The 12,340-nt window shown below is 42.6% G+C and overlaps 1 protein-coding gene across 6 annotated transcripts in view; it reads right to left on the reverse strand.

Annotated features, from left to right (window-relative positions):
• The window catches only part of TBC1D16 (TBC1 domain family member 16), a 269,316-nt gene that overhangs the window by 133,154 nt on the left and 123,822 nt on the right, over positions 1-12,340 (reverse strand). For all 6 annotated transcript variants that reach the window (XM_077459627.1, XM_077459629.1, XM_077459630.1 and 3 more), the window contains one exon: positions 6,311-6,499. In XM_077459627.1, coding sequence (XP_077315753.1) covers positions 6,311-6,499 — 189 coding nt within the window. The remainder of the gene's footprint in view (positions 1-6,310; positions 6,500-12,340) is intronic.

Genomic DNA, 12,340 nt, shown 5'->3' on the forward strand with positions numbered 1-12,340 from the left:
TTTATACAGCAATCAGTGCTATAAAAATGCACTGATTACTGTATAAATGACACTGTCAGGGAAGGGGTTAACACTAGGGGGCGATCACAGGGTTAAACTTGTTCCCTGGGAGGTGTTTCTAACTGTGGAACTGACTGGAGGAGAGAGATTGCTGTTCCTAATCACTAGGAACAGACGAACACTCTACTCCCCTGACAGAACGGGGATCTGTTTGTTTACATTGACAAACCCCCGTTCTGCCTTTCTGTGGAGTGATCACAGGTGGCCGGCGGAAATAGCGGCTGCCAGTCCTGCGCATCAGCTCCCCCACCATGCAGCGGGCGCGTGCCCTCTATTGCTGTTAAATGGGACCGGCACACAGCTACGGCAGTTTGCGGGAATGAGCTGACCTGCCGTCGTATAATGATGTATACTTACTTGTGCTATGCAAGGGTTTTGCACAGAGCGGCCCATTCCTCCTCTTCTGGGGTCCCTCAGTGGCGCTCCTGGCTCCTTCTCTTCTTGAGTGCCCCCATGGAGAGCTACATTCCATGGGGGGGCACTTGTGCGGGCAAGCTCCCAAGTCCTGCTGCTGCCTCCATTGACACAGATAGCAAGACTCGGTCCCGCTCCCTGGCTCCGGTGTCAATGGATTTGATTGACAGCAGCGGGAGTCCAATGAGGACCCGAGACAGCGTCTGGACCCGAAACACTCCGGAGAGGTGGAAACAGAACAAGGGCTGCTCCGCCCCGCTGTCATTTGATGGTGGGCGGGTGGCAAGCGGTTAAATAGATTTTTTTTTAAAACAACAAACATGTTATACTTGCCTGCTCTGTGCAATGGTTTTGCCTCTTCTGGGATCCCTCACTGACCTGGCTCTTCCTGCCTTAAGAGTAACCGAATAGCAAGCTGCAAATAGAGTGTATAGAGTTCCTCTATAGCAAGGTAAAAAAAACTTCAGCCTTTAGTACTACTCACTTCCTGCCTAGGACTACATGTCTCATGAGGCATTGCTCCTCACAGATTCACAAGTTCTTAGGCACTTACTGACATGTATGGATTCAGAGGCGCAACTAGAATCTTTAGGGCCCCGATGCAAGAAACCATGAAGGGCCCCCACCAGGGGTGTTGCTAGGAATACAAAAGATCTGGGGCTAGAGCCCATAACAGTGAAGTAAAGAAAGTCATGTGCTTGGGTGGGCATATACACGCATATATTATAAATGTGTGTGTATGTATGTATGTACATATCTGAGTGCGGATCCCCCTTACATCAGGGTCCGCAGAGCCCCCCTCATTATATCAGGGTCCCCAGAAAGCCTCTCCTTACATTGGGGTCCTCAGAGAGCCTCCCTACTTACATGAGGGTCCCCAGAGAGCCTCTCTACTTACATTAGGATCCCCAAAGCCCCCTCATTACATCAGAGTCCCCATAGAGCCCCTTCCTTACATTCCTATCAGGGTCCCCAGATGGCCCCCCTTACATCAGGGTCCCAAGATGGCCCTGCTACTCTATCTAATCCCCAGCTCATCATAATGTCATAATGTTAATAGTGAGCAGACAATCTACCTTTGTTGCTGACATTATAACTGCAGTTATGGCAAGAGAAAGAGTCCACCCAATATGTGGTCACTAACCATCCAGAGAGCTGAGCAAGCAGGATGACGTAAATGCCCCATGCTTTATAAACATCAGATTAAGCCTGCAGTCGTATAAATAGACAGCTCAGCGTCATGGATCATTACTGGACATAAACATGGAAGGTGGATGCTTCCTCTCTCCATGCCTGCAGTAATGCTGTTATCACCAATAATGATACATGGATATTCTGCTGACTACTACCGTAACTCTGGGTTACTGTGATGAGTCGGGAAGTGGGTAGGTTAGCACTCAAAGCTACTATACTTTATATCAATAACTGACTGACCTTACATGCCCCTAGGTAGCGTCAGCATCACTTGGCTTGTTGTGGAAGAAATCAAGTAAAACAGCTTACCTCTGGCCAACAAAAAAAGGTGTGATGTACAGGGCTCATGTCCCCAGAAAGCCTCTAACTAAAAACTGAACTAAAAACTGAAATAAGGGTCCATGCACACTGGGCTTAAAAAAAATGCCTGTTGTCTTGGTAGAAAAAAGAAGCTCATATAGAGCATTCTTATACAGACATAAAAGTCTGCTTGCAGCGCTATGAACAGTTAAATGCAGTCCATAGGAGAAGGGGAAATAACGTGACCCCACATCGGCTTCAGTGTGAATAGGAAACACACCACACCTCAGTGACACTCCAATCTCCTTACCAGAGGAATGAATAAAGCAGGCATCAAAAGGGATCTAAAAGGCATCAGCTTACAGCAGCAGGTGGACAGTTCTATGCTGGGAACACCGAGCCTGAAGGAACTTGTCACATCTCAACACTCGGCTCCAATTGATGTGAATCACACGTACGGTGTCATCAAGATAAAATGAAGCAATACATAGTGAAGCCCATAATGCATAGGAAAAGTTTTATTAAAACAAGCAATAATGAATGAAATGCTGCGACTCATAGCGTGCTTGTGTGCTCAGGGACTCGCCCAACATGTTTCATCCAATTGGACATTGTCAGAGGTGTGGCCTGACACAAGCATGACCTTTTGTATGTTCAGACCAGAACTTATCGGACAGAAATTAAATGTAGAAAGCGCACTTCATTCGACAGTGCGTTCCAACCAGCAGGAGTAGAAGCGCAGCCTCAACACATCTGGAAGTCAATCAAGACTAAATGGAAGTTTATCCCTGCACTCCAACCTGATGGATGCCTGCTCTATTCATTCCTCTGGTAAGGAGCGTCATAGAGATGTGGTGTGTTTCCTATTCACACTGAAGCAGGTGCGGGGTCGCATCTTTATTTCCTCTTCTCTTTCTACTATGGAATGCATTTAACTGTTTATAGCGCTGCATGCAGACTTTTATATTTACGTTATTTACTATCAACACATATGTGCTGGCTGCTTTTCATATATCTATTTACATTGCTTTGTAGTGTGAATATTTCTGTGTATGGTTTTGTTTCCAATTCTTGTACAGGCATTTAGGAGCTTTTCGCGTTTTTTTTCTGCCAGAAAACTCTTCTCAAAAATGCAAACCAGAAGAGTTTTTATTTTTTCCTGTCTCTAACGCTGAGCCTAAACGATGCCTCTAAGGCCCCTTTCACACGGACGGCTGTTCTGCCGCAGTTAAAAGCATATGATTTGTTCTGTGACATTCAAGACTCCAGGCACTGCGATCAGCTGCATTTGTACAGTGCGATTACATGCAGTTGCGTTTAGCTGCGGTAGTAATTCCCTTAGCAACCCTTTTTTTATTTTTATTTTTTTATTGGGTCTCTTGAATCTACCCATGATGCATTTCGGTCCTCTGCATTTCAAACCATCTATTTCCATCTATATCTTTTTTTTTTCTCACGCTGCTATCTGCAGGTGAAATAGTACACTGCGATTACCTGCGGTTATGTGCATATAGCTGCGCTACATCGCAGCTGGAGGCATTCAATTCTATTTTTTCTATTCACACCGAACCACATGTAACGAAAATCGCAAATAAACGCTGTGTGTGAATGGGGCCACAGGAAAGCATTGTGTGCTTTTAGCTGCGGTAGAAAACTAGAAAATCCGCAGCTAAAAGCACCATTCTATCCGTCCGTGTGAAAGGCGCCTATATGTCCTAATGTGCAAGGCTGGATTAACGTAGGGGCTACTGGAGCTGCAGCTACTGGCCCCTACCTTAATATAGGCCCAGCAGGGACCGACTGTCCATTTGAGGCCAGTAGAGAGCCCCATGAGAGGCTCCTGGTATCAACGCCTGCAGCAGGGGGAATCTGATAGTTGGGGTGCAATCAGTGCAATGCGGGAGAAATTACCAGCACCAATCATCCTGTATAGCGCTCTTTGAAGCAGCTGAAAGCCACTTCCCCCTCCCACAGATTTCAGCTGCTTTATGGCCATAGAGGGAGATCAGTGCAGGTAATTACCCCAACCCCCACTGCACCGATCACCCCCGACTGCCCATCAGATTCCCCTTGCTCTCTGGGCCTCACATGTGCTCCCCCTCATCAGGATGGATAGCAGGGAAGGGTCGGTAAATATGAAATTTACCGGCCCCTTCCTTGTCTGAATGAACAGTCAGTGATCCATACCCATCGTTGACTCTGTTCATAACTGATGCATAGTAAACCGTTTACTCAAAAATGAGTCTTCAGGGGTCTGTTTAGACCCCTAATATCTCACCAGGGCCCCCAACAGAGTTGTTAAAAAAAAATAATACAAAATTAACTTGTAAAAAAATTAAAAAATAAAGTTGTAGAATATAACAACATAATAAAAATAAAAACCTACTGACACCATCTACTGCTCTAGCGGCACTGTTCACTATCCTACTGACACAATCCACTGCCCTCAGCTGCCCCCCCCCCCCTAAAAAAAAGGCATTTTGAAAAAAAGAATGTAAAAAAAAAAAAAGTTTAAAAATGTATAAATCAGTTTAAAAAAAATGAAGCTATACAAGGCAAGAGAGAGAGAGAGAGCAAGAAGGCCCTAGTGTAATACTGTATTTATTGATAAAATATGATTATAAAATCGAGGGTTGCACTCACAAACATCCGATGTAAATTGGCATTAACAGCTCAATACAAGCCTCTTCTCCTGGTCTGTGCAACTCAATTGGCTCACAGCGACTTGCAGCGTGGTGCCGGCTGGTCCGAGTGAGGGCCGGCTGGTCTGAGCGAGTGTTGAATGCCGTGTGAGACCAGGAAGTGGGCTTCTATTATCAATAGTTATAACCCTTCACCACGCCGCAAGTCACTGTGAGCCAATTGAGTTACACAGACCAGGAGAGGAGGCTCTCCAGCATTTGTGTTATTGGTGCACAGAACCTCGTTTCAGCAGTGTGCTGGACTTTCCAGCTTGGCCTTTAAGGCTTCATGTACACGGGATGTTGTTTAACCTCTCCTAAACGATTTAACTTGACAGCCAGAAACCGGCATCTAAAAACGTCCATTTTACTTACTTGAGACAGGCAGAATTTTCTCTCTTTCTTTTTGAGAGCAGTAGTCCATGATAACATGAAACAAACACAATCATCCTTCACCTGTATTCTTCTTATGGTCCTTGTACACAGTTAGCAGGGTATCCATAGGCAGATTTCCCTGCTGAATCAGAGCAGAATCAGGCCAATGTCAGTTTTGTGACATCCTTGCCCATTCAATCCTTTGCTCGCATTTTTAAAATGTATTTTATTGAGATTTATTAATTCTTTTTACATTGTCTTCCTGATTTTTTTTTCATCAACTTTATTGCTGTCACAAGGGATTAACAACATTCCTTGTGATAGCAGTAAACATGATAGATCCTCTTAATGGAGAGATCTGAGGTCTCTTCATAGAAAGCGGGGTTGGTTTGTGGGGGCCACCTTCCTGCACATGTAAAAGTGATGCAGCGGATATTTGATGGATCAAATTGCGGTCAGTTCAGCAGGGACCAGCTGAATTTCAATCCATCAATGGCAGGCTGGTTGCATATCTCTTGATCGAGTTGTGTACAACTAGCCTGCTTTCGCACGATCAGTGGTGCCACCAGCTATAGCCGGAGGTGCTGATGAGTGTATTCAAATAAGGGGGAGCCTTGATGTGTAGGGACGGTGCAATGCATTGTTACAACGCATCTCGGGAGTTAAATTTTTTCTTTGTTTACCTAAAATGAAAAGAAAACCCCACTCCATGTAACTATATGCATCCACGGTGCGCTGCAAAGCATGCAGCATTTTTAAGCAACGCACACCACTCTACATATATGGTGTTAACGGGGCATGTAAAGAATAGGGATGGGCTCAGGCGTGTTCAAGCCCATCTGTGTGATGGCACTACCAGTCACTGTACTGGACCAGTCATAAGTGGCTGAAGCATAACCTGACCTACAGCTGCATGTATACATTACACATTCTCTATGTATATGTACGGTTTGGGGGGGTTGGAGGATCGCTTTGATTGCTTACGATTAGCACAGTACATGTGATAACTTCCTGGTGGGATCCTGATCAGGATACAAACACACCTGAGGCTCCTAAGCTCATCCCTAGTAGAATTGTTTTTTTATGTGTCCTTGCACTGAGCCTGCATTGATCAATGCACCTGGTACGAATGAACCCTACTGATTGGAAAACCTGATTCCAACTACCTTCTTTGTTATTATCTTAGAAATTCACATAATTCTTTCCATTACTGACCTTGACTGTTTACATTTTTCTTTTTTCAAAAGAGATATGACAGTCTAAACTGCCTTTATTTCCTTACTCACCAAAAGAAGAGGCGCAGTGAACGCATCTGACCCAAGTCCACCCTGAACACTCCACATGTCTGCTCAAGTGCCAGGAGTTTTTGCTGCTCCTCCCATTTGGCAGGGGTTCCACGACCATTAATCTCTCGGTAATGGGAGTTGGCTTCGGGGCTGGATGCATAGCAGGTCATGTGACTTTCAGCATCTTGCCTGACCAGGGAACACAAAACAAAGAGACCTTTTATTTTCTGGTTAGAAAAGATACTTTTAGTGCTGCAACAAATGAATACATTGGGCTTCAATTACATTTTGAAAAAGAAAACAAATAAAAACTTTAGACACTTTACAGAATAGAAATGAACAGTTTGCCAAACTGGTCATTGTCACTGTTTAATGTCTAGTTAGCATCAGAAATTGATTATTTTAAGTAACATTTAACGCTTACGGACATTTATTACCTCTCACAGAGATCACGGTATCTCCCTGACAATGCTTTTCTTTCTAGAACAGCACCATATTTGTTCAGGTATTCTCTAGGATCAGCATTTACTTTACCCGAACCAAGATGCTGCTTTACATATAACACAATGGGGGTTATTTACTGAAGGCAAATCCACTTTGCACTTGGAAGTAAAGTCGCTGTAGATCCAAGAGGGGACATGCATGGAAAATAAAAAACAGCATTTTAGCTTAAACATGATTGGATGATAAAATCAGCAGAGCTTCCCCTCATTTCAGATCGACCCCTCAGATTTAGAGCAACTGCACTTCCAAGTGCACTACAAGTGCACTTGGATTTGCCGTTCGTGAATAACCCCCATTGTGTGGAAATGACATTTAAAAAGGGACAGTTTATATTATGTATGTTGAGGATTAAAACTCTGCAGGCTCCAATTTCTTCAAAAAAAAGAGATGGAAAAGTTGCTCAAGTGCTTCAAAGAGCTCAGGCACAGAAAAGATGATGATAATTATCTCGGTATGCTGACACTTTAAGATTTCCCTTCACTGGAACTAAGAGGCCAAGCTCAACCCTTGAAAAACAACCCCACACCATAATCCCCCCTGCACCAAATGTTTTGGATCAGTGCACAAAGTAAGGTCCATAAAGACATGGATGAGTGAGTTTGGGGCGGAGGAATTTAACTGGCCTACACAGAGTCCTTACCTCAACTAGACAGAACACCTTTGGGGTGAATTAGAGCGGAAACTGCGAGCCAGGCCTTCTCATCCAACATCCGTGCCTAACCTCACAAATGGGAGAATGGTCAAACATTCCCATAGACTCACTCCTAAACTTTATGGACAGCCTTCTCAGAAGAGTTGAAGCTGTTAGAGCTGCAAAGGATGGGCCAACTCAATATTGAACCCTACGGACTAAGACCGGGATGCCATTAAAGTTCGCAAAATAGTGTATATATTCCTTCATTTGTTTGTGGTGTTCCTTGGATCAACTGTCCATTTGAAATCCCTCCCCCCACACATTTCAATGGCATTCCTTGGTGTATTTACTATTGAGATTTGGATCATTTTTGTCTAGAAGGATCTATTTCTGGTTAACCTTTATTTAAGGATAGATGGCTCACGCTTTTGTCAAGTACACTTTGACATATGCGGAATTTACAGTTGAATCAGTGGCTGCTCAGTCAAGTTGTCCAGGCCCTGGAGCAGCAAAGCAAAGCCAAACCATAACATTTCCACCATCATACTTCACAGTTAGTAAGGTCCTTCTCCTGAAATGCTGACTTTGGTTTGTGCCAAACATTTCCACTGTAACTGTAGTCAAACAGCTGCATCTGTAATTCATCAGCTGACAGCATAATGCTTCAGAAGATGGTCTTCGCATATATGTTTAACCACTTGCCCTCCGGAAGGTTCACCCCCCTTCCTGACCAGGCCATTTTTTGAGATACGACACTGCATTATTTTAACTGACAATTGCGTAGTCGTGCAACACTGTACCCAAATACAATTTATGTCCTTTTTTTTTCCCACGAGTAGCGTTTTCTTTTAATGGCATTTGATCACCTCTGCGGTTTTTAATTTTTGCGCTATAAACAAAAAAATACCGACAATAAAAAAAAAAAAAAAAACATTGCTATTTATATGGCATCTCCTTGGTCTTCATTCCACCTGGGTACATGTGAGTTTTTTTCGACGTCACACGGTATTTGCGCAGTGGTCTATCAAACACAATGTTTTATATAATTTATATAAAATAATAATATATCTTATTTTCTTCTATAAAACATATCAAAAAAAAAAAGGAAAAAAATTGAATTTCTTCATCAAATTAGGCCTATATGTATTCTGCTACATGATTTTGTTAAAAAAATCCCAATAAGTGTATATTGGGTTGTGCAAAAGTTATCACATCTACAAAATAAGGGATAGATTTATGCTTTTTTTTTTTTTTTTTTTTTTTTACTAGTAGTGGCGCCGATAAGCAACTTATAGTGGGACTGCAATATTGCGGAGGACAAATTGGACACCTGACACTTTTTGGGAACCAATGACACTAATACAGTGACCAGTGCTAAAAATATGCACTGTTACTGTACTAATGACACTAGCAGGGAAGGGGTTAACTTCAGGGGCGGTCAAAGGGTTAAATGTGTGCCTAAGGAGTGCTTGAAAACTGGGGGGGTGGTGCTGTTACTATGGGAAGTCAAAGATCTGTGTTCCTGCTTTGTACAAATACAGGATCACAGCCTTCTCTACTCCCACAATGGCTGTCTGCCTTTTTTACACCCTTCTCCTGAACAATTGGGGGGTCCTGGCGAACATCATTTGTCTGACTCGCTGATTAGCTCCCGCTGTGTCCCATCACAGCAGGAGCGGGTCACCGGCGGCGTACGTGTGCGCCCAGACGCAGAAGTGCAGGATCACATACAGGTACACAAGATCCTGCCGTATATGTACTGTATAAAGTCAGCATGTGGTTAATAATAAAGCGTTGTCTTGCTCTTATGTTCTTTGGACAACAAAGGCTTTTTCTTGGCACAGCCCACATGCAGGCTCAATTGGTGTAATTTCTTTCTGATTGTAGATGCATGCAGTTTGACACCAACATTTGCAAGGGTTTCATGCAGATCCCCCAGTGAAATTTTGGGGTTCTTGGAGACTTCTTTTCGTTTGTAATAGAGGACAGACCAGTCCTAAACAAATGAGCAGTTATTTAAAACCAATGACACTTGTCAATTTTAATTATAGTGAAATTACTGATTTCAAGTATTTTGGCGATCTGTTTATTAGGCTGGATGATGTCCTCCCAGGATTGGGATGCGCTCCGGCGTGATCTGTCACCCGCTGTGTCCACTGGGTGATGACAGATCACTATACCGGCCCGCTGCCAGCAGATGACATAACAGTTGTACACAACAGAAGGCTTTGTTACTTTGTTACATGCCTTTTATTGTGTACTATTGTGATGAGCTCTGTGATTGGCCACAGTCTTCACTAGAGGTCGGCCGATATTTGGCGTTTTTTAATTAATCGGCATCGAGTGTGCTGATAAAGGCCGATTATCACTTCAAGGTGACTTGCAAAAGACTTCTGTAATAGAAGTCAATACAAGTTGCCTGAAGCCTTCTGTGGAGCCACTTCTCCTCTCTGGGCAGTCTGCCAAGAAAAGATCAAAGAGATACAATGTTTCTTCTTCAATTAACTGAGCTCTGTGTGTAGGCGTTCTCAGTTTAACCATTTAAAGATTAAATCTTTTCTGACACTTGTTGCTTACAAGTAAAAATCCTGTATTTTCTGCTAGAAAAATCACTTAGAACCCCCAAAAATTATATATATATATATATATATATATATATATATATATATATATATATATATATATATATATATATATATATATTTTTTTTAGCAGAGAACTCAGGGAATAAAATAGCGGTTGTTGCAATATTTTATGTCAAACGGTATTTGCGCAGCGGTCTTTCAAACACAATTTTTTTGGAAAAAATACACTAATGATTTACAAACAAAAATAAAACAGTAAAGTTGGCCCATTTTTTTTCATCCAAAAGTTTTGAGTACCTGTTTTTGTGTATTTAATATTTAATATATATTTTTTTTATTTTTCTAATCTAAATTATACATACGAGTGAACTGATTGGAGGTTTGTTTTGTTTAACCACTTTCAGACTGGACCATTTTGCTGGCTTAAGACCAGACCACTTTTTGCGATTCGGCACTGCGTCGATTTAACTGACAATTGCGCGGTCGTGCGACGTGGCTCCCAAACAAAATTGACGTCCTTTTTTCCCCACAAATAGAGCTTTCTTTTGGTGGTATTTGATCACTCCTACATTTTTATTTTTTGCGCTATAAACAAAAATAGAGCGAGAATTTAGAAAAAAAAAAAAAAACACATTATTTTTTACTTTTTGCTATAATAAATATCCCCCCAAATTTTTTTTCCTCAGTTTAGGCCGATACGTATTCTTCTACATATTTTTGGTTAAAAAAAAATTGCAATAAGTGATTGATTGGTTTGCGCAAAATTTTTAGTGTTTACAAAATAGGGGATAGTTTTATGGCATTTTTATTAATAATTTTTTTTTCTATTAGTAATGGCGGCGATCAGAGATTTTTATTGTGACTGCGACATTATGGTGGACACATCGGACATTTTTGACACATTTTTGGGACCATTATCATTTATACAGCAATCAGTGCTATACAAATGCACCGATTCCTGTGTAAATGACACTGGCAGTGAAGAGGTTAACCAGGGGGTGGCAGTGTAGGGGTTAAGTGTGTCCTAGCAGCGTGTTACTAACTGTGGGGGGCTGGGCTGTGTGTTGGTGAACACTGATCTCTGCTCCAATCACAGGGAGCAGAGATCAGTGTCACTTGTTGCTAGGCAGAACGGGGAGATGCTGTTTACATCGGCATCTCCCCATTCAGCCTCCCCGTGCGACAATCGCGGGGATCCCCGCGGCGATCAAGTAAGCGGGACCCACAACTGGACTCACGGGGGCCTCGACCGGCGGAGCGCACGCGATGGCAGGGTGGCAAATACAAATGGACGTACTTATAAGCATACTTTGCCTGCCCGTGCCATTCTGCCTACGTACATTGTCGTGCGCCGGCCGGGAAGTGGTTAATAAATGTTTAACTATAAGAAATTTTCTGTATCACTTATTACTTAAGGCTGCTTTCACACTGGAGCAGGCAGGCGTTGATGGTAAAACTCTGCTAGTTTTAGCGGCGCTTTACCGTCATTTTATCAGTACTATTCGGCTGCTAGCGGGGCACTTATAATCCAGCTAGTGGCCGAGGAAGGGGTAAAATGTGCCCGTAAAGCACCGCTGCCAAATCGCATTGCAGGCGTTTTGGCAGCGGGGCCCATTCATTTCAATGAGCAAGAGTGGTGGAGGAGCGGTATACACTGCTCCATAGGTGCTGCTTGCAGGACTTTTTTAACGTCATGCCAGCACATTGCCTCAGTGTGAAAGCACTTTGTCTTTCACACAGACTGCAGGGGAGCCGTTTTGCAGGCATTTTACATGCACTATTTTTAGACGAAGGGAAAAAAAAAAAAAATCAAAAAAAAAAAAAAATCGGCATAACTTAGCCCAAAAAAACAAAACAAAAAAAAACGGCATCATATATCGGCCATTGTGATTTCTAAATATCGGCATCGGCCAGAGAAAAACCCATATCGGTCGACCTCTAGTCATCACATGGTACAGACAGGGCCAATCACAGCCCATCTGTACCATGTGATTAGCTGATCACAGCTAATCACAATAGTAAACACTGAATGAGAAGTTTTCATTCAGTAAAAATAGTTGCTTATAAATCTATAAAATGCTCAGTTATAAGCAATCAGTTTGTAAAAAAATATAAAATACGAATCACCTCCCCAGAGTAGTGCAGTATTACTATGGTAACACTATATTGCTCGTCACTGTAATAAAAAAAAAAAAGAAACAAATTATGTAAAAAATAAAATAAAATGTTACATACGGTCAGCGGTCAGTGTCCCTGATCACTGCCACACCAGTTGTATGATGATGCTGTACTGTACTGGTGACAGTA

This window comes from Lithobates pipiens, unplaced genomic scaffold, assembly GCF_037356315.1.
Source record: "Lithobates pipiens isolate NorthernLeopardFrog02 unplaced genomic scaffold, aLitPip1_a1.2 Scaffold_28, whole genome shotgun sequence".
Classification (NCBI taxonomy): domain Eukaryota; kingdom Metazoa; phylum Chordata; class Amphibia; order Anura; family Ranidae; genus Lithobates; species Lithobates pipiens.